The sequence below is a fragment of the Zootoca vivipara genome, chromosome 4 (genome assembly GCF_963506605.1).
Source record: "Zootoca vivipara chromosome 4, rZooViv1.1, whole genome shotgun sequence".
In the NCBI taxonomy this organism is placed as follows: Eukaryota; Metazoa; Chordata; class Lepidosauria; order Squamata; family Lacertidae; genus Zootoca; species Zootoca vivipara.
In genome coordinates this window covers 87,736,710-87,757,586 of record NC_083279.1, presented here as the reverse complement: position 1 = coordinate 87,757,586, position 20,877 = coordinate 87,736,710, and the positions used below count along the sequence as shown (strand labels likewise).

The window sequence follows — 20,877 nt, the reverse complement described above, 5'->3', positions numbered from 1 at the left end:
TGGAGCCCCGCCTCCCCCTTTTTTTAACAGAAGAGCCAAGTGCGAGGGGCGGAGCATGGCGAGTGGGAAGCCGTCTATTAAAACCCTTCGCGCTCGCGGGAGCCGGGCAGTCACCGGAGGCAGCGCACCTGGGACGGGGCAAGGAGAGGAGGGAAAGTCTCGGAGGCGCCTCTTTCCGATGCTAGCAGAGGGAGCGCAGCGAGGGCCGGGCTGGGGGCGCAGGGGTCCGCGATGCTGGAGAATGGCTCCTTAAGGAACTGCTGCGGGCTGGGCGGCCGAGGGGGCTTCGGCTTCTCCCAGCGAGGGGAGGCCGAGGCGGCGGCAGATGCAGAAGCGGAGGCGGCCGGAGGAGAAGTAGCAGCGGGAGCGGCGGCTGGGGCAGCAGACCCCAGGCCGGGCTGGGTAGTCGCGGCGCTGTCCAGCGTGCTGATCTTCACCACCGTGGTGGATATCGCGGGCAGCCTGCTGGTCATTATCTCGGTGTTCAAGAACCGCAAGCTCAGGAATTCAGGTAACAGGAGGACGCGCGCGTTCCAGCGGCGATGGGACAGGGAGAGGGATTGCGCATGGCGTTGTGCAGCCTTATTTTTGGGGTGCGGGGTTCTGGGGGGAGGGCAGCCCTTGCTCGTGGCTGCATTTTACAGACTGAGAGAGCAGTTGTGCGGGTGGCGATTTACCTCCAGGGATCGATCTCTTCTTCTCTTCTGGAAGACAGAGGGAGAAAGTATGCAAAACCACCGGAGCGTGCCAAAAGTTTGCTTGTTTGTTTATTTAAGATACATTGCCTACTGCTAGCCGACCAAATAGAACCTGAATCTCCACCTCGGATCTCATCCTAATACCGTCCCAAACTACTAAAGGAATACCAGAGGCCACTGTGCTCCCCGTTTTTACTTACTGAAGTCCCAAGATTCAAGCCTCCCTCCAAGTCACACAAGCCTCTATCCCTGGTTCGTAAGTTAAGCCCTGCTGGATCAGACCAAAAGGTCTAGTTAGTCCAGAATCCTTTTTCCAAGAGTGGCCAACTAGATGCCTATAGGAAGCTCACTAGCAAAGCTTGAAGGCTGTAGGACCCCCCCCCCCCTGTTCTTGCTCCCTGGCATTGTCCCTGGCAATGTCTGGTAAACTCTCAATGAACATAGAGTCTCCATTTAAGTACCATAGCGAATAACTATTGATAGAGCCATCCTCTGTCATTCGACCTTAACTTGCAAACAGTCCAGCTTCGTTCCATGTTGTACTTAGTCAGCCCTAAAAGCTACAGGGCACACAGTGTGATTTTACAACTTTGCAATGAACTTGACTGAACTATTGTGCCACAACTGCATGCTATGATGCTGCGTCCAGCATTGCTGTGATACTAACCTCAACACTATTAGAGACCCTCTGTTGAACTTTACACCTACGCAACGTATTGAACTGAGGGACCCTCCTCTCTCCATCCTTGGTCCCAGTTTGCACATAGTCAAGCTGTGTTGGACATGTTCAGCCCTGTGTATAAAGAGACAGTTGCAGTCCCTTCCAATATACCTGCCTGAAGATGAATACATGCTCTAGAGTTCACACACGGAGGGGGTGGGGGGAGAAAGAGCCTGGAGGAGTGGGTTGCTGTCACACAATTCTTACCAGATCTACTTGGAAATAAGTTCTACTGGCTATAAACAGTTTTATTTCCTTTTGTGTGAGCTATCATTCCATCCTTGTTGCAGTCTCCGGAAGTAATCCTAAAACTGTTTACCAGGAAGTAAGCCCCATTGCTCTCAATGGCACATAGCAGCCAAGCTCATATATCTGGTTGTCAAGTTCACACCGTGCTCACCTACCATCTCCAAAAGGCAAACAGAGTTAAGCTACTTTGAAATCCTGTTGGCTTCAGGAGGACAGAGTTAAACACAATGTTGAACTCTCCCATTAAACGCAGTGGATCTTAAACATGCTTAGGCTGGGCTGGATTGTGCCCAGTGGTTGCCAGTTTTGTCTTGTATTTTTCAATAGCCTTGGCCTTTTTTATGAATGGTGGGATTAAAGCAGGGGAGCTCTCCGTAGTTTAGCACTTAGATCCCGTGGGAACCTGACAGCAATTCATTTCCAGCAGTGTTTGCTAAACTCTTCCCCCTGTGGGGAGTTCTTCTTAACTGCAGGCTGTCGGAATGAATGGAAATCTGTGAGCTTTTCAGCACTGTGTGGTAGACGGACTGGGCAGCTCCAGCACTAGTGACCTCACCCATATTGAATGGGGAGGGTGAAAGAGCTGAAGGTGGGGATTTCCCCCCCCCCTTTAGGAGAGCTTTGTAAAAGTGGGTTAGATAGATGCTAGGTGGTGGGAGTGTCCATTTCATCCTTAAAAGAGACGAAATAGCTTCACTTTTACTCTGTTGGTGTCAATAAATCCCAGAGAGGAGTTCTCTTCAAATATCTACAAGGCTGCCACTCGGAAGATGATGGAGTTGAATTGTTCTCTCATTGGTCCGGAGGGCTGGACTAGAAACAATGTAAGGAAGCAGGTTTGAATTAAACATTAGGTGAAACGTCCTAATGATAAGAGCCATTTGGCTATGGAACAGTCTACCTCGGGAGGTGGTAAACTCTCTTTTTCTGGAGTTATTTGAGCAGAGGCTGGCTGGCCATCTGTCAATGATTTCATTTGATCCTCCATTGCAGATTGAACAAGGGGTTTGCCTAAATGGCCTCTATGGTCCCTTCCAGCTCTGCGGTCCTAAGATTCTGTGGTTAGTCTATTTCAGCAAACACAGAAGGAATCTCTGGGATGCCACATGACCAACAGATTTAACATATTGTCAGGGCTTTGCTCTTGCTGCAATGTATCTGCTAGGCTGTAAGGGGTCCAAAGACTCTCTCTTGTCTGTAGGATTCGGGGGCGGGGGGCGGGGAGATGCTTGCTCTGTTGATGGGTAGTAAGAGAGAGATGACAGCAGTGTGGTAGAGTGGGTGGAGTGTTGGACTTAGTCTGTGTGAATCTGGGTTCAAATCTGCATTCTCTTATGGAGTTTATTAAGTAACAGTGGGTCAGAGCACATCCCTAAGCCAAACCTCCCTCAAAGTGTCACAAAAATGGAGGGGGCATGCGGATTGTGTGCACTTTTCTGAGCTCATTGGAAGAAGGATGGGATAAAAACATTGGGTGGGCAACAGATACTCGGCAAATGCTCTGGGACACTCTCATCTTCTCTTTCATCATATATTATGGGGTTGGTTCCAGGCATTGGAAGAAGATGCCAGGGCTAGTGACAAGTTAGCTTTTGCTTATTTGTTATTATAGCTATATAGATGTAGGGTAGATGAGAGCATCTGCTGAGTGCTCGTTGCTCACACAGTGGTGAATAACTGTATAATGTGCCTCCACGTATCAGGGACTAGAACTGAAGTCTTAAGAGGATGGCATTTTGAGGGAGATCAGAGTCCCAGAAGAATCTCTTTCTCTAGAAATAGTGTGCCATATCTTTAACACTGCCAAGTGAATAACGAAGTCTTGGGGAGAAGTCGCTCTCTTTGAAGTGGTGTGGACCCTCCAGTTCAGCAAATTTTGCTAGCTTGAACTAAACTGGGTACCTGTAAGATTTGTTTTGAAATGAAGGATATTGGGTGGTGTTAAGGGATGGCAATGGGAGGCAGTGGGTGGGGGCATCCATCCACTTCTTGTGCAAAATATTTCCCATGAAGAGAGTGTACCTAAAGCACATGAAGGTGGGGACAGGATCTTGGCATTTGAACCATTGAACTGAAATGTAATGTGAAGTCTATAACTTGGTCCCTAACAGAACTGGCTTATCTTGCAGCCAAAAATGGGAGTAACCTTTGTCCATCTACACATTGCTTAACAATAACTCATCTCTGACCATCTGGTCTACGGATTGGGGCTGATGGGAGTCAAGTCCAGCAACAGATCAGGACTGACCATGGTCCCATCCTTGCCTTCAAGAGGATTGAGACAATATATATATTTGAATGCAGCCCTGTTCAGGGAGGCTTTTAATGTTTAATAGATTTATTGTGTTTTATTTTTCTGTTGGAAGCCGCCCAGAGTGGGTGGGGAGACCCGGCCAGATGGGCGGGGTATAAATAATAAATTATTATTATTATTATTATGAATGCACAGGAAACCAGTGTCCTCCATCATTGAAATAAACACATATTCTCCTCCAATTTACCTTGAATCCATCTTCCTCTGTTTCCCCCCCCCCACATAGAATTTTAGATTGAATTTTAGACCTGAAGGACTGTCTCCACCCCCATCGCTCTGCCCGGACACTGAGGTCCAGTACCGAGGGCCTTCTGGCGGTTCCCTCGTTGCGAGAAGCCAAGTTGCAAGGAACCAGGCAGAGGGCCTTCTCAGTGGTGGTGGAACGCCCTCCCATCAGATGTCAAAGAAAAAAAACAGCTACCAGATTTTTAGAAGACGTCTGAAGGCAGCCCTGTTTAGAGAGGCTTTTAATGTTTAATAGATTATTTTATTTCATTTTTCTGTTGTAAGCTGCCCAGAGTGGCTGGGGAAACCCATCCAGATGGGTTGGGTATAAATATTATTATTATTATTATTATTATTATTATTATTATTATTATTATTTGCCGGCAGAAAACTACTGTTGTTTTCTGTAAATAACCAGCCATGCTGAAGTTACTATCAATGAACTGACAATATCCACCACCAATTCACCACCCTGTTGGGGGCAAAATGGGGGGGGCATCTTTAATAATTTGGACTGGCACATTTTTCAAAAGATTGTGAGAGGTTGTGCAGCAGTAGCACATCAAGAAGCTCACTTGGTGGCAGTAATGGCCTGTTGTGACCCCATCCCTTAATGCCTCATATGTGGTATTGCCAGTGGGGGCTGTGTTTATGGGAGGGGGATTTTCCTACGCGTCTGCTCACAATCACTTACTATCTCTCACTAGAGCCAGATTTATTGGGAGGATAATGGCGGGGTAACTCGGTGCATGTTCCATTGAGCTCCTTTGGAGGCAAAGCAGAATACAAATGTGCCAGGTTGTAAGCCTTCTGGCATAATGTGGTATATACCAAATGCTCATTTAGTACAAAGTAGACTGCCCATCACTAGCCTTTCACCACATCACACAGGCAGATCTGTCTATCAAGCACACTTTGAAACAAGCAGCTTCTTGTTTCGGTTAGCTGCAGCACAGATATTGGTATTGGAAACTGCCAACACTGCTAGAGCTCTCTAAATGAGAAAGTAAGCTGCATGTTTGTGTGTGTGTGTGTAAGTGTGTAAAGGTAAAGGGACCCCTGACCATTAGGTCCAGTCGTGAACAACTCTGGGGTTGCGGCGCTCATCTCGCTTTACAGGCCAAGGGAGCCGGCGTTTTTCTGCAGGAGCTGGGACCGAGCAACGGGAGCTCACCCCATTGCAGGGATTCGAACTGCAAAATTAACATCGATAATAAGACAGCAAGGTAGCGAGGCGTATGTGAAAGAATGGGGGAAATTCATGACATACCTAGACAAAATAGTGGAATCAGGATAATATCTTTATTAAGCAAATACCAGCAGATTGAAATGACCTCATAACAATAATTTAAAATTATTTATTGGGTATACAGATAGAAATTATAAATACAGCCTCTGCTGGCCTTTGGAAAATGCTGGACTGGAGACAGTTAAGAGGGCAGGGAAAGTGTATGCCATACAAGCTGAGTGGAGAAAGTGCCAGTGTTACAAACTGCTTTAATCTAAAAGCAATTTTGTGTCTGGAAACAACCGTGTGACTGTTTAGTCACCAATTGCCTAGTAACATAGGGATGTTTGAAGCAGGAGGAGATGGTGATGAAACAGAGCTTGAGTAGCTTATGAGCTATTTCCCCATGCCATAATGATGATGTTCTTTTTGCCGTTTTCATGTAATTTCCTTTTGTGAGTCAAGGACCTGCCACCTGCTTGAGGAAATAAAGACACAAGGACACAATGTATTTAGGTTAATGGGTGTAAAAAGGCCACAACTTTATTGGTTACAGCATGTGAGTGGTATTGGCTTAGGCATTGGATCAAACAAGCTATACATGACTCCACCCCGCTCGGCGGGGAGTCATTCAAGGGTTAACAACCAGAAGGTGGAGCCTGTTGATGCAAATACAACTGAAAGTTTCCCCCTGATGCCACATCGGACAGGATTCATGATGGCCAGATTCCTTTAACAGAATACCCCAAAGATGGAGGCGTAGGCGATGGCCCGAACCTTGCCCTCCGATGCACCACAAATATTCCAATGCCTAACCGCCAATACCATGAAAGTTGTGATGATTTGCTACGAGGTAGGCGGAAAACCAAGAGGCTTGAGCCAAATTGCCAAATGGATAAAAACTCCTACCAGGCCCCTTGGGCAACCAAGGCAACCGACCGAAGTCCATAGCAAGGTCATGACCATAGGAATGACCTAAAGGGAGGGCGGGCGGGAGATCCGAAGCAAATCCGGCACACAATGGGGCTCAGGGCTGCCTCGGCTGCTTAAGAGCAGCTAAACCCCGCCCCCAAGCCAGCCCTATTGGCTGTTTGTGAGAGGCGTGGCGCGGCAGCAGGGACAGGTAAGGCAAGGGGCCGTAACGCCCCCTTGCCGATGCGGGAGCCAGCTCCCGCTCACATCTCCTCTCCTCAGGAAGGAAGAGAGGCTTTACTGGACTTCAAAGTGTATATATAGCAAGGATGAGCCTTCCATCCCATTCTGGATGACCTTCTGAGGACCACATGCCAGGGGTGGGTGGGCCCAAGGGCAAAAGTAGGTGGGGCAATTTATGTAAATTTCACACCTGCGCAGTAGGCTGGTTTGCACACACACTCCCCTCCCCCACTCCCTGCATCTTCCAGCTGGGGAAGCAGGAGGAATTGTCAGAGCTCAAGGATGTATTTGGCGTGGAGAGCAGTGAGGGGTGTGACCTGGGGAGAGTTTCAAGGGTCAGGTGGAAAGGCATGCAGGGCTGCATTTCTGGGCCTGGGTTTCCCAGCTCCTGGCTTAAAGCATGTGTTGCTTAATGTGCTCTTTCTGGCCCCCTCAGCTTCCCTGAGTTTTTAACTGGACAGAGCTGGTTGCAGTTGGCAGAACATGAGACGGTTAATCTTTGAGCCCCGCACTGGGCAAAAAGATTCTTGCATTGGACTAGATGGCCCTCGTGGTCCGTTCCAAATGTACAACCCTATGATTCTAAGATCAGATGCATTTGGGACTAGAAGCAATTGCTTAAAAAGGTTGGTTAGATTTGAACAGGGTACTGTATTGCCCTATAACAGCCCTTCATATAGGATTGTTCTTTGCAAATCAGGACACGTGGCCACCCTATTTGCTACTTAAAACTGGCCGGGGCCCAGGGAGAGCTCTAGCTCTACAAAAGACAATCCTCTATTTCAGGTTTCCAAACTTGCCCCCTCCATGAAAATTGCTGAAGGTCTTGGTGAACTGTTTGATTATTATTCTGCCTGTTGTCGCAACTGTAATGAAACGTGCTGGGTGTTCTGTGATTTTTAATTGTATTTGTATTGCTTCTTTTATCGATTTTCATTTATTCTCACTCTCTCTTTCTGGCTCCGAATCCTCTCCACGCCTTCCGAGGGCCTTTCCACCCCACCCCACTCACTCTCAGTCCATCCTTCTCACCTTGTGGACTGACCACTGGCGTACTTAGAACGACGCAGCAGCTGCAGCGCTCCCTTTTTATATATGCTGCTCCTGCCGTTCTTCACAGACTTGCTGTGGACCACCCAGATGAAAGCTCATGGACCACTGGTGGCCTGCAGACCAACACTTTGGGAACCCTGGCTCAACTTGGAAGGCTATCAGAAGCCATTCCTGTGTTGAAAGGTCTTCCATTTTGAAAGGGCTGTCTGGTCTGAGTCTGGTTTAAAGATGACGACCACCAAGGAGGGACATCTGCAGGGGCCTTTGAAGCTGCCCACCTGTACTTCTCACCTGGGCAGCAGACTGAGCAGGTAGGCAGCTCACCTCCATGTATTCCATCTCTCTTTTAATCAGAGTCATTTTATCCAAATTGCTTTTGTTTTGTTTTGTTTTAGGCTACACAAACATGTCATTTTCTTATGTATGGGGAACACTCGGAGGTGAGTTGTGACTGAGTCTAGCTTTGCTGCAGATGTTAAGCCCAGAAGCGAGGCTAAAATAGCAAAGTGGAAGAGGGACCTGGTTTACATGTGACAGCAGGATGAGGCAGTAGAGTCCTGAGCAGTGTTAGAAACTGGGATAGAAAAGCTAGGAGCCAAATGGCTCCTGGGACCTGGGTTGTTGGCGCCAAAGCAGAATGTCTAGTTGGCATTCTTTTTATTTATTATTTTGATAAGCATGAACTAATACACAATTCACATAAGTGACACACTGTTAATATCACATTTTTAACAGAGATTGTTGATACGTGTTTAATTTGGTGTTTGCAATAAAAAATATTGGTACCATACTGCAGTTTTCAAAACACTGCTCTTTATTGTTAAACTCCTTAACATATTGTCTATCCTTAACTTACACTTTGAGGCATCAAAGCACATACATTTCAGTAATCCATGAGTGTTGGCCAGGCACAAAAAATGGCACCCAGACTTTTTGAGGGGCTCACAAATGGAGACTCTTTAGACGTGAAATGCACCTGGTACCCTGCTAATTTTGAACTCTGGTCCTGAGGTGAGTGGACTGTACCATATTAGCAGGCCCTATCATATATCATATCATCATATCATATCATATCATATCATCTAGGAGGATCTAGGAGTCTTGGTAGACCACAAACTTGACATGAGTCAGCAGTGTGATGCAGCAGCTAAAAAAGCCAATGCAATTCTGGGCTGCATCAATAGGAGTATAGCATCTAGATCAAGGGAAGTAATAGTACCACTGTATCCCGCTCTGGTCAGACCTCACCTGGAATACTGTGTCCAGTTCTGGGCACCACAGTTCAAGAACGTGTCCAGAAGAGGGCAACCAAAATGGTCAAAGGCCTGGAAACGATGCCTTATGAGGAACGGCTTAGGGAACTGGGTATGTTTAGCCTGGAGAAGAGAAGGTTAAGGGGTGATATGATAGCCATGTTCAAATATATAAAAGGATGTCATATAGAGGAGGGAGAAAGGTTGTTTTCTGCTGCTCCAGAGAAGCGGACACGGAGCAATGGATTCAAACTACAAGAAAGAAGATTCCACGTAAACATTAGGAAGAACTTCCTGACAGTAAGAGCTGTTCGGCAGTGGAATTTGCTACCAAGGAGTGTGGTGGAGTTTCCTTCTTTGGAGGTCTTTAAGCAGAGGCTTGACAGCCATCTGTCAGGAATGCTTTGGTGGTGTTTCCTGCTTGGCAGGGGGTTGGACTGGATGGCCCTTGTGGTCTCTTCCAACTTGGCTCTCCACCAATATTTTATTCCAGTTGGCACCCCTGGGACTTAGACTGGATCAGCTTAGATATGTGACCTGGCAACCCAGCACTGAACACTGTTTTAAAGGCTTGCTTTCCCTCTGCCAGGCTTAGGCGGAGCAGCAGTCTTGCTGTTGAACAGAGTTTGGATCCCGTGTAACTTCACGCCAGCTTTTTGTGACAAGGATTGCTCTCTTAGAGTTCAGTGTAGTAGAATACTCTCTGCATGCTGTCCGCTGTACCTCCACATTTTTTATTATTATAAAAAAGCTAGTTATTTAAGTGAAAACTGAAATTCAAGGAGTGGTTTGGCACAGCCCTCACCACCTCCTTGCCATGGTTGCAGTTCTGCCCTTCAAATGAATGCATTGCCTTTCAAATACTCTTCCATATCAAAACAACTGATCCCTGCAAGAAGAAAGCTAGCTCATCAGGGATTGCGATCCTCGTTTTATTTCTGTTTCTCTCCAATTTGCTGGTTTTCTATTTTCAGGTGCCCTGAAGTGGTACAATCCAGCCTGTCAACTCATTCTACATACGATAAAACACACTCTTTCTGCTGGGTATGTAGATCTTAGCCTCAGCTGCCAGTCATCAGGTGGTGAATCATCAAGCACTCCCATGAATCAGCCTAAGAATTAATAGCTCAGCTATGCACTTAGAATTCCTCCAGATTGTGTGCAGAGCGAGTTCAGCCATTTTGGAAATGGAAGCAGAGAAGGAGGTGCAGGGGGGCTGGGGGCTGGGGGTGCAGGTGGTTCTCAAAGAAAGACATTTTAAAATTATTTCTGAAGAGCAAAATTAGAGCCTATTTGTATTGTGGAATAAATGAGTCAGAGTATGACAGTTTCGAAAACAGCAAAGAAAGTTGGAGAGGATGCACGGCGAGGGATAAGTGTTGCTGGAAGGTAAAAGAGAAGTAGATTTTCGTTGGAATTGAAAGAGCAATTTAGAAGAGAGAGCATGCAAAGGCATCCGACTCAAGATAATTTCAGAAGCTGAGTAACTTCTCAACAAAACCTGCCTGGTAACGGCATCAGGCTCTGGCGGGAAAGAAAGGCATCGTTTTTTGGAAGGAGTCCAGATTCTGGATTGTGTTTATTTAATTTCCAGTGTGCTTGCACCATCATTCAAAACAAGCCCCACACCAAGATCCCCCACCCCACAGCAGAAGGCAGTTCACACAGATGATTAAAAACACAGGGCTGGCTCTAGACCTAGAGAACAATCCTGACCCCTTGTCTGCATTGCTCAAAGGGGTTAGGATGCTGTAGAGATGTCCCTCTGCCATGGCTGCAGAGGCTTCCAGAACACCTGTTGCAAGCAGAGTGAGGCACATGCTACTGCTGGTGCACTTGTAAGAGCCTGATATGGGGCGTTGCGGGAGGTGGGAGTGGAACAGGGCAAGGGATGGACCAGCTAGATGCAAAGCCAGACCATTTTCCTGAAGGAGGGGACCACCGAGACCCAAGTGCACTGAGACCCAACCTGGAACTGGCACGGGGGGCGGGGGAATGGTGATGGTGCCAGGTGAGCTTCCTTGGGATGAAAAAAAGGACGCAGGTGGCGCTATGGTCTAAACCACTGAGCCTCTTGGGCTTGCTGATCGGGAGGTCGGCGGTTTGAATCCCTGCAACGGCGTGAGCCCCCGTTGCTCTGTGCCAGCTCCTGCCAACCTAGCAGTTCGAAAGCATGCCTGTGCAAGTAGATAAATAGGTACCGCTGCAGCAAGAAGGTCAACAGCATTTCTGTGCGCTCTGGTTTCTGTCATGGTGTTCCGTGTTGTGCCAGAAGCGGTTTAGTCATGCTGGCCACATGACCCGGAAAGCTGTCTGAGGACAAACGCCGTATCCCTCGGCCTGAGAAGCGAGATGAGCGCCACACCCCATAGTCGCCTTTGACTGGACTCAACCGTCCAGGGGTCCTTTCCCTTTTTACCTTACCGTGGGAAGAGCATTACCCAAAAGGGGAGCCACCACTGAAGAGGCCGTGATTCCTGTGAGAGGAGCAATGGGAGTCTTGTCTGGGTGCAAGTGGTTCAGTTTCTCAGTGTGAACAGGCCTCCAATTACCCTAACTCAGGCATCCCCAAACTTCGGCCCTCCAGATGTTTTGGACTACAATTCCCATCATCCCCGACCACTGGTCCTGTTAGCTAGGGATCATGGGAGTTGTAGGCCAAAACATCTGGAGGGCCGCAGTTTGGGGATGCCTGCCCTAACTATTCATACATGGAAAGCATGGAAGAGGAGGTCATGGGCATGCACCAGTTGGTCCTGAGCATGCTGTGCATCCCCAATCCCTGATGCCTATGTATCTTGTGGCTGTATAAATCTCCCCTAAATACATAATGATGTTGGCACAAAAGATCCCTTCAGATGACTGGTCCAGGTTTGGCTGGTAACCCTTGAGGTCCCACCCAACTCTACAGTTCTATGATTCTAAGAGCACTGCGGATCATGCAGAGAGGCAGCAAGGAACCTCCTTGGGGAGTGGACACTCTGGCTTATGGAAATCGCTCCTAAATGTGTTCTCTTCGCTTGTTAACAGTTCTCTTGTGACACACTGTTTGGGAGTTTTTGAACTACCGTTTACTAGGCTCTCCGTCTCTTGCCCTGCACAACATTGGACTGGTGTAGTCATGCTGTTGGGACAAAATAATGTGTTCTTCTGATGACTAGTGATTCAACCATCTGCCATCTAATGCAGCCAGAGTAAAAATGGTTGGCAGTTATCCCTGTAAACACCCAAGTGTTTACTCTTTATTTTATTTGCTCCACGTGTCTGGAGATGGATGAGGGTTGTATGTGCAATGACTTCCCCAGAGAGAGTCTCCTGGCTTTGAACTTTAGGTCTTCATGGTGCCAACAGAATACCTTTTCATTTGCCCAGACCTGGCTTTTATTTGGTATTGATCATTTTCTTCTGCTGTTTTTTGATGTGTTCTTTGTTGTTATTTGGATTTCGAACCCATTCATTCATTCATTCATTTTCCCTCCTTTTCTCCTTGATGGAGAACCAAGCAGCTTACAGCTAAAATAGAAACTAAAAACATAGGGGGGGGACAATAATCAATCATTATGAAGTCCCAGGGTGGCTTACAACAATTCATAAATACAATATTAAAAGCAGTGGGAATGTCCACAAGCACAGAAATTTTAGCAAGAACCAGGCAGAGGACCTTCTCAGTAGTGGTGCCCGCCCTGTGGAACACCCTCCCATCAGATGTCAAGGAAATAAAGAGCTATCTGACTTTTAGAAGACATCTGAAGGCAGCCCTGTTTAGGGAAGCTTTTAATGTTTGAAGTTTTATTCTGTTTTTAGTCCTCTGTTGGGAGCCGCCCCGAGCGGCTGGGGAAACCCAGTCCAATGGATGGTGTATGAATAATTAAAAAATTGCTGCTGCTGCTGCTGCTGCTGCTGCTGCTGCTGCTGCTGTTGTTGTTGTTACCAAGCTTAGCTTTCCTCTCCTCCTTTTCTCCCTTGTAAGAATCTGATAAATCACCTCCTTATGACAGTGCGCATGGCATGGAACTAGGGTTACATTGTAAAGATGCACATGGCTGCAAATGGTATGATAGGGTATGGTACTTGGGTTTGATACACAGCACTATAGTGTGAGGCATGGAGAAACAAAAATGAGAAGAAGATACTTTCTATGTTGAATAGTTTATATTTATTTACTTTTATTAACTGTCACCAGAGGAGCATAGACCGCCTGTAACTCACCTATCTTTTTGGCTCGGTTATTTGGGTCCAATCCAGCAGAGTTCTTCATATGTTCTGTGTTTGTTTGTTTGTTTGTTTGTTTAACTTGTGCTATAGTTGCAAATCTGCCTATGGAGTAGAAGGAAAGAGGGTTGCATTTAAACATCTGAAAGCTTTTCCTGCCATTGCATACAATAATTGCTGTGAATCAGCAGCACTCTGTCGGTTACATAAATGTATCTAACCTCTTTTGTAAGACGCGGAGTAATGTCTGATCTTTTGAAATAGTTGGGGCTCGGGGAGAAAGTGGCGCTTTCATTGTGTCTAATTCTGAAGGAGAAATAATTTTGCCCAAGATAGAGCTGAAATAAAACTTCACTCAAAGGCTCAGAGAAACAAGCACAGGTTGTCCAATCTTTATCTCTTTTTGGAGATGGGGGTGTGGAACTGATGATAAAAATTGCTCCCAAAACTTCTTCCTGGCTGCAACGATGATGCTTCGAGTGAGCAATTCATAAAACACTGCAGAAAAAGCCTTTTCTTCCTTTGGCCGTCAGGGGACTGAGTTCTTAGACTGGCCTGTTATGTTTGATGTTATATTTCATGGAAGATGAAGCTATTCTCTTGGCTATCAGCCATGATGACTATGTCTTCATGATACCAGTTTCTGGGGACCACCAACTGTTTCCTGGCTGAGATGTCAACATTCTGCAGCTCTCCATATAAATTAGCACAAGCAAATTTTACGCAAATCTGTGTCCTCGTTTTTCAGCAATGTATTTCCTATTTTCTGGGGATGTGCAAGTGGCCACACTAGAATAATATTAAGCCAGTTTAAGCCCATGTTGTCTTCTTTCGTCTGCTTCTTCCTTTTCCCAGTTGGGCTGTAGCAAGATTTCGAAGCGGGGAGTTTCAGCACCACATACAATGGAAATGCAGCTGTATGAATAACACATTTAAGTTTTGTTGCACGCCTCCTGGCTGCATTCCAGAGGGCGCGCCTTCATCCTATTGGAATCCATTTCCGTGAGCTTTAACTGTGCATAACTTTCTCTGGACAGCTGCCAGAATATATTTTATCCTTGGTTGCTACACAAAGAGGGGTTGGCTGCAATCCTAATTCTGTTGAGCAGGCTGGATGCAATTCACTAGGGATCAGTGACAATCTTCAAGGTTTCTTCGCCTTAATGTGTGGGTGGATAAAAGGGAAAGTGTTGGTCATTGGGATGGGGAGTGCTGTTCAAGTATGAATGAAGCATGCACTGCCTGTACTTGCAAGGATCTATTTTATTTTGTGGGGGAGGGTCTCTCTCTCTCGCTCTCTTTTTAGGTTATATGATGCTTCCATTTAAAACGATTTTCTTACTAAGGCCCCGCAAATTCCTGGTATGCAAATGTTTTTTATTCATAAGTTATAAAGTTTGCATGCTAGAAATTCTTGCTTCCTTCTTCAAGTCCTGCTTTCATTGGTGACCCCGATTAGACTGGCGAAGAGTTCTAAAGAACATTATTTTATGACATTTTTGGCTGGCCTGATAAAAGTATTGCCCCAACCTAGTATTGCACCAGTATAGACTTGGGGATATTTCTTATTTCTTATTTATAAAAATAAAAAATCTCCGTTTTGGGACTGTGCACAATTGTGATCACCCATTCTGAGTGAGTTTGAAAAGCCAATAGTAAGGTATAAGAGTCCAAACTCTGTGAGAGTGGGAAGGCAAGAGTAAGATGCAAATGTGAACTGGATGCTAACAAATAAAGCAAAGCCGTTCCAAAGATCAGCCTATGCAATCCTTCAGAGACACATTTCCAAAACACTGTGGCTAACCTTTAAAGGCAAATATTTTACAAAAACCGCTATATCTCCTTTCTAACAGGTTTTGCCTAAGAGCTACAAAAGAGGATTAAGTAGCCTCCAGATTATCTGGCTCAATACATAATTAAGAGATTTTAAATTTGTGTATTTATTTTTTGCTCAGCGTTTGAAGCTGCAAGTGGCCAAAATTGAGAGTGGGCTGCTGAGAGGTAGTGCTTCATCCTTTCAGGAGTACGGGCTATTTGGGGTGTTCTTTGTACCAGGAAATCACCATGGCTGAGCCATCATTAACCTTCCCAGACATAGCTGGAATATGGCAGTCGGAAACAGTGTCCAGGCGGAAATTGCTGAAACATCAAGGAAAATCCAGATGTATGGCAACCCATGTTTGAAATCTAGCTTTGGCAAATTTCCTTAGCTTAAAACCTTTTAAAAAAATTATTATTTTGCAAAAGAAGCTCAACAACACTAGATTTTTTTGGGGGGGGGCACGCAACAGCATGGCCAAAAAGAAATCTCAACAACTTTTGTGTCTGGATTTTCACTTTTTGAAATATCATTAACGAAACATTGCGATTAACTAGTGGTGCTTTGTAATCTTGACTGCAAACCTAGGGAGAATGCAGCCGACAGAAGAACCACCTGCTAGTGGTCAAGAATGTGTGTGACTCTGATACTCACAATGGGTGGGGCTTTTCCTTGGATGTTTCCTTGCAATAGCTTTGGTGCTGAAATAGCTGTTCCCTGCCTGCTGCCTAAATTTTCTAATTTATTTTTTAATGTTTGCCTTTTACTCTTTCTGCTCAGGTTGCAGGGGATTTGATCCCCTGCATTCAACCTTTCGTCAACTGCGCAATGTATGCTAGACTAGGGGAGGAAGTGTATGCTAGACTGAAGTCACTCAGTGAACTTTGTAACTGAAGAGCCTATCTGCAATTCCACACTGGTTCTGCAGGCACTAATGTCACTCTCAAATTATTTTTATTATTTTTTCAAATTATTAGAAATCAAACCAAATTAAATTAATTTAACACAATCTCTTAAAATCAGGTTTCCCACGCCAGTTCCAAACATACGATCATTATCATTTCCTCGCATCGTTTCTTATTTAGAGTCCAGTTGATCCTTCACTTGCTGCTAAACCGTTCTTCCATCTGGCTTCTTTTTCCACCCTACAAACAGCACCTCCATTACATCTTATAAATAAGTAATCAATGTCACTCTCTGTTGCCTCCTTAAGCTGTGCTCTGCCCCATTCATCATTACGGCCAGACTATTTTGCAGCTCAGTCACATACATTTTGTCCCTTGCATTCTGCTTGGGCAGAGCGACGTAATGCAAAGATATTTGTCTGGTTCGAATCCAATCTTAAATCCTGGGATCATGTTGTCTCTCGACTCAAATCTTAAATCCTGGGATCATGTTGTCTCTCGTGGAGAGGCAGACAAGGGTTTTCTTTGCAAGCATGTTTGAGCCTGGGATCTTGAGGTTATTGTTCCATGAATTTGCTAGACTTTCCAGCCAAAGCTTTAGGAGAGAGGTTGCTTGAATCAGTTTTCCATCGCACCCGTACTTTTTACTCACCTTACCAGCCTGCAGTGCATTGTTATAAAGATGAGGCATACCAGCAGACGATGGCTTTTAAGGCCCCTTTCCCCAAAAGAGCAGATGGTCAAGACTAGCAGCGGCTCTTAGCAGCACTTGACTCCTCAAGCACATGCTGGGTAATGTGCCTGCCTTTTGTAGTTATTAGGTACAGAAAGGGCTCAACTTTCCAAGAGCTCTTGTTGACTGCGGGCTGGTTGTCATAGCCTCATCCAGCAAGTCAGGAGCCAGCTCAGGGGAATAGCATAGGAGCCAACTCCTTGGGGTCGAGTTCCCTTCAACCCCCCCCCCAATAAAATACTTGAGGGGGCTGCTCCCCCAAATTGATGGGCATTGCCATTCAATGCTTGTGCCCCCCTTCCAATATTTTATTCAAGTTGGGACCGCTGGGGCATGCCACACCTGGAGGAAAAAAAAATATCTGTCCACTTTCTCCCCTCTTACTCTCCTGTTAGCTAAACCAAAAAAATCCCCGTCTAAACTTCTATTTCACTGTATCTGAAGAAGTGTGCATGCACACGAAAGCTCATACCAAAATAAAAACTTAGTTGGTCTTTAAGGTGCTACTGAAGGAATTTTTTTATTTTACTTTGACCCAGACCTACACGGCTACCTACCTGTAACCAAAAAAATCCCCCAAACTCTGCACCCTTTACAGGGGTTTTCAACCTTTTTGAGTCCATGGCTCCCTTGACCAACTGCATTCTTCCTGCGGCACCCCTGTGGGGCTCAGGAGCCCTGTTATGTCACCCCTTGCCTGCAGAGCAGGCAGCCTCTCACCCTTTTTCAAACACCCTCCCTTGTGGAGTGTCCCCTCAGCCTCCTCTCCTCTCCCTTCTCCTTGGGGGTCCTCCAGGCAGTAGCTGCTGCCATCCCCCCCCACCCCAAAGAAAAGGGCCTCCCAGAGGCACCATTTGCCTGCAGAACTTACAACCAGGGCTGCTGCAATAAACAGCTGCGCAAGCCTTTGGGGGGGGGCAGAGGTGCAAGAGGGCAAAAGTTTGTATCTTTGTTGTTTTAATTGTAACCTTTTTGTTGAGAACTGCATAACCATTCTTGTTTAACCTTACTTTTGAATAAATAGTTAAAGGACGTTGTGTCTTGGGTTTTGTTCCTTTAGGCTGCTAAGCTGAATCTGGTCCTAAACTGCTCGCACCCTTCCAGGCTAACTTTTGTCTGAACGACCCTAAGGGGTGTTCAGTGGTGGCAGCATACCGTGAGACCTGTGCAAGTTTAAAACAGAAGTGTGGGGAAGTGCGCCCTGTCCTCTCTGCCGAGTCCAGCGGCACCTTGGATAAGGGGCTGGAGTAGAGAGAGACAGGGGGGGGGCGACTCCCCAGCTTCATCACATGGTGATGTAGCGATCCTTTGAAGCCCCTTCTACCCCGGCGGGAACTTAGATAAAGCCAGGGGCTGTCTTAGAGCTTAGCAATACAGTTACAAGTAGGCTGCCACCACTCCCAGTCGTACAATTCCTTAGAAGGTTTAGGGAGACTCCTTCTGCCCCTTATCTGGGTTGCACGGTTTAGCTCACAATTTATAACCCAATTAGCAACCAAATGTCTAGTAGCGTCCGAAGGGTCTGGCTCTGGACTCAGCTTCACTCATTCAAAGGCAAGTAAGACCAACCAAGAAATACTTTTCAGTATTTATTGTAACTAAAATTACTTATAAAGAGGGTGCACGTTTCTTACAAAGCATACAAATAAAATTACTATCTAACGTGCTCACACATAAAAGTTCCATTTTAAGATTAAATCACAAAGTCTCTCCCTCCGCCCCTGCACTCCAGCAAAGGGGCATAGCAAACTCTCTGGAAGACTTCCAGCAATCTTCTCAACGACAGACATTTGCTTCGACAAAGGTTGCCAAGGGAGGGCATCAGAGGAGGGGTGTTGCCCGTGACCCCCCCTCACCATCTTTCAAGGCACCCCAGGGTTCCATGGCACACTGGTTGAAAACCACTGCTATAGGGGAATCGCTCCACTCCCTTGAATGTTTAAGTGAACATTTCCCCAACCCTACAATATCCTTTGTGAGGTGAGGCCACCAGAGCTATACACAGGATTCCAGTTGCTCAGCTACAGAGCTACAACTTTTCCTCAGGGCAAGGATTATCGCTTGCCGTGCCTGTTGGTATTCTTCATCTTCAGGACTTGACTGTGCCCGTTAAGAGGGCAGACTGGGATTGCTGCTATTCTGGCAGTTATTAATCATTCTGCTGGGTGTTTGTGTCATATGCCCTGTGTGCGCCTGGGGCTTGGATTAGGTTGTGGATAGCAGTGTAATTCAATATTGACCTGTCATTACAAATCATGGAAAATTCCCAATGAACTGCAGTTGCATGACTCTTGTAGCACACCACGTGACTATCTCCTAGACCTCTACTAAGATGCTTTGCATAGGAAAAGTCTGCATTGGTTTGAGCATATAATAGCATAAGAAGAGTCTGCTCCATCAGGCCAATGGTCCATCTAGTTCAGCGTCCTCTTCTCACTTTGGCCAACCAGAGGCCCGTGGGAAGCCTGCAAGCAGGATCCGAACACAACAGCACTGTCTCCATTTACAGGTCACAGCAACTGGCATTCAGACACAGTGGAGGCAGAACATTGCCATCGGGGTCAGTAGCCAATGATATGCTTATCTTCCACTGGTTTGTCCAATCCTCTTTTAAAGCCAACCAAATTGATGGTCATCAGTGCTTCCTGTGATAACGAGTTCCATAGTTTAACTATGCACAGCACGAAGACATAGAATCACAGAGGGACGTCGGGGTCATCTAGTTCAACCCCCTGCAATGCAGGAATGTTGGCTCAAGCATTCATGACAGATGACCATTCAACCTTTGCTTAAAAACTTCCAATTAGGGAGACTGTTCCAATGTCTTACTCTTACTGTCAGAAGCCATTGGTTGGAGTCATCTTCTCCAGAGCAGGAGAAAACAAGCTTGCTCCATTTCCCATGTGACAGCCCTTGAGATATTTGAAGATCTCCTCTTTTCTAGGCTAAACATACCCCACCCCTTCGATCGTTCTTCATCAGGCTTTGGTTTCCAGACCCTTGATCATCTTGGTTGCCTTGCTCTGCACGCACTCCAGCTCCACTCCTCCTTAAATTGTGGTGCCCAGAATTGAATACAGTATTCCAGGTGTGGTCTGATCAAGGCAGAATAGAGTGGTACTATGACTTTCCTTGATGTGGACACTAGACTTCTGTTGATGCAGCCTAGAATAGCTTTAGTGTGCGCCCCCCCCCCTTTTTTTTGCTGCTGCTGCATCACTTTCTTTCATCTGTCCTCACATCTTCCAACATTCAGCCTCACTGGATTCTAGTGTTATGAGACAGGGAGAAAAACTTTTCTCTATCCCCTTCCTAGATGCCATGCATAATTTTGTAAACTTCTATCCTGTCACCGCTGACTCTCCTTTTCTCTAAATTAAAGAGTCCCCCAAGCACCATTTCCCCACAGGAGAATTTCTCCATTGCCTTGATCGTTTTTGTTGCCTTTTTCTGAACCTTTCCCAGCTCTGCAATATCCTTTTTGAGGTGACAAGAACTTCACACAGCATTCCAAATATGGTCACACCTTAGATTTGTGGGCATTATGAAAGAATGTGATGTATACATAGCTCAGCTTGTCAGTTGGCACTAATAATAATGCATTCGGTCCCTGAAACACATGCCTGAAGGAGTGTCTCCACCCCCATCATTCTCCCCGGACACTGAGGTCCAGTGCCAAGGGCCTTCTGGCAGTTCCTTCACTGTGGGAAGTGAGGTTACAGGGAACCAGGCAGAGGGCCTTCTTGGTAGTGGCACCTGCCCTGTGGAACGCCCTCCCACCAGATGTCAAAGAGAAAAACAACTACCAGACTTTTAGAAGACATCTGAAGACAGCCCTGTTTAGGGAAGCTTTCAATGTTTGACGCACAATTGTATTTTAATATTTTGTTGGAAGCTGCCCAGAGTGGCTGGGGAAACCCAGCCAGATGGGTGAGGTATAAATAATAAATTATTATTATTATTATTATTATTATTATTATTATTATTTCTGAGTAGTCATAGCACTTCACTGGCATTACTGCGCTACGACGACCTTGCAAGGTGGGCTGATGTTATGCTTACATTGCAGATGGCTGGTGGGAAAGCAGAGGCTGAAAAAAAGAGTGATTTGATTCAGGTAACAGCCTGCTAAATCTGTGGCTACTGTGAGATTTGGTGGCATGCCACATGACATTTCACAGGTGGGGGAAAGAGCCGCTGTCACTCCCAGGACCACTGCCTAGACTCTAGTGAAATTTTACACTCATGTTTTGGTTCTACTTATTTGTGTGAATCTGCATTTTCATATTTAAAAATAACAACGAGTATGCAA

At 46.1% G+C, this 20,877-nt stretch overlaps 1 protein-coding gene across 2 annotated transcripts in view; it reads left to right on the top strand.

The window, feature by feature from the left end:
- The first annotated feature begins 231 nt into the window (after positions 1-231).
- Positions 232-20,877, top strand: part of MTNR1B (melatonin receptor 1B) — a 30,870-nt gene continuing 10,224 nt past the window's right edge. The window contains exons 1-2 of one of the 2 annotated variants that reach the window (XM_035115722.2): positions 232-289; positions 353-511. In XM_035115722.2, coding sequence (XP_034971613.2) covers positions 232-289; positions 353-511 — 217 coding nt within the window. Of the gene's footprint in view, positions 512-20,877 lie in introns of both variants that reach the window. The other variant, XM_035115721.2, reaches the window with a different exon arrangement.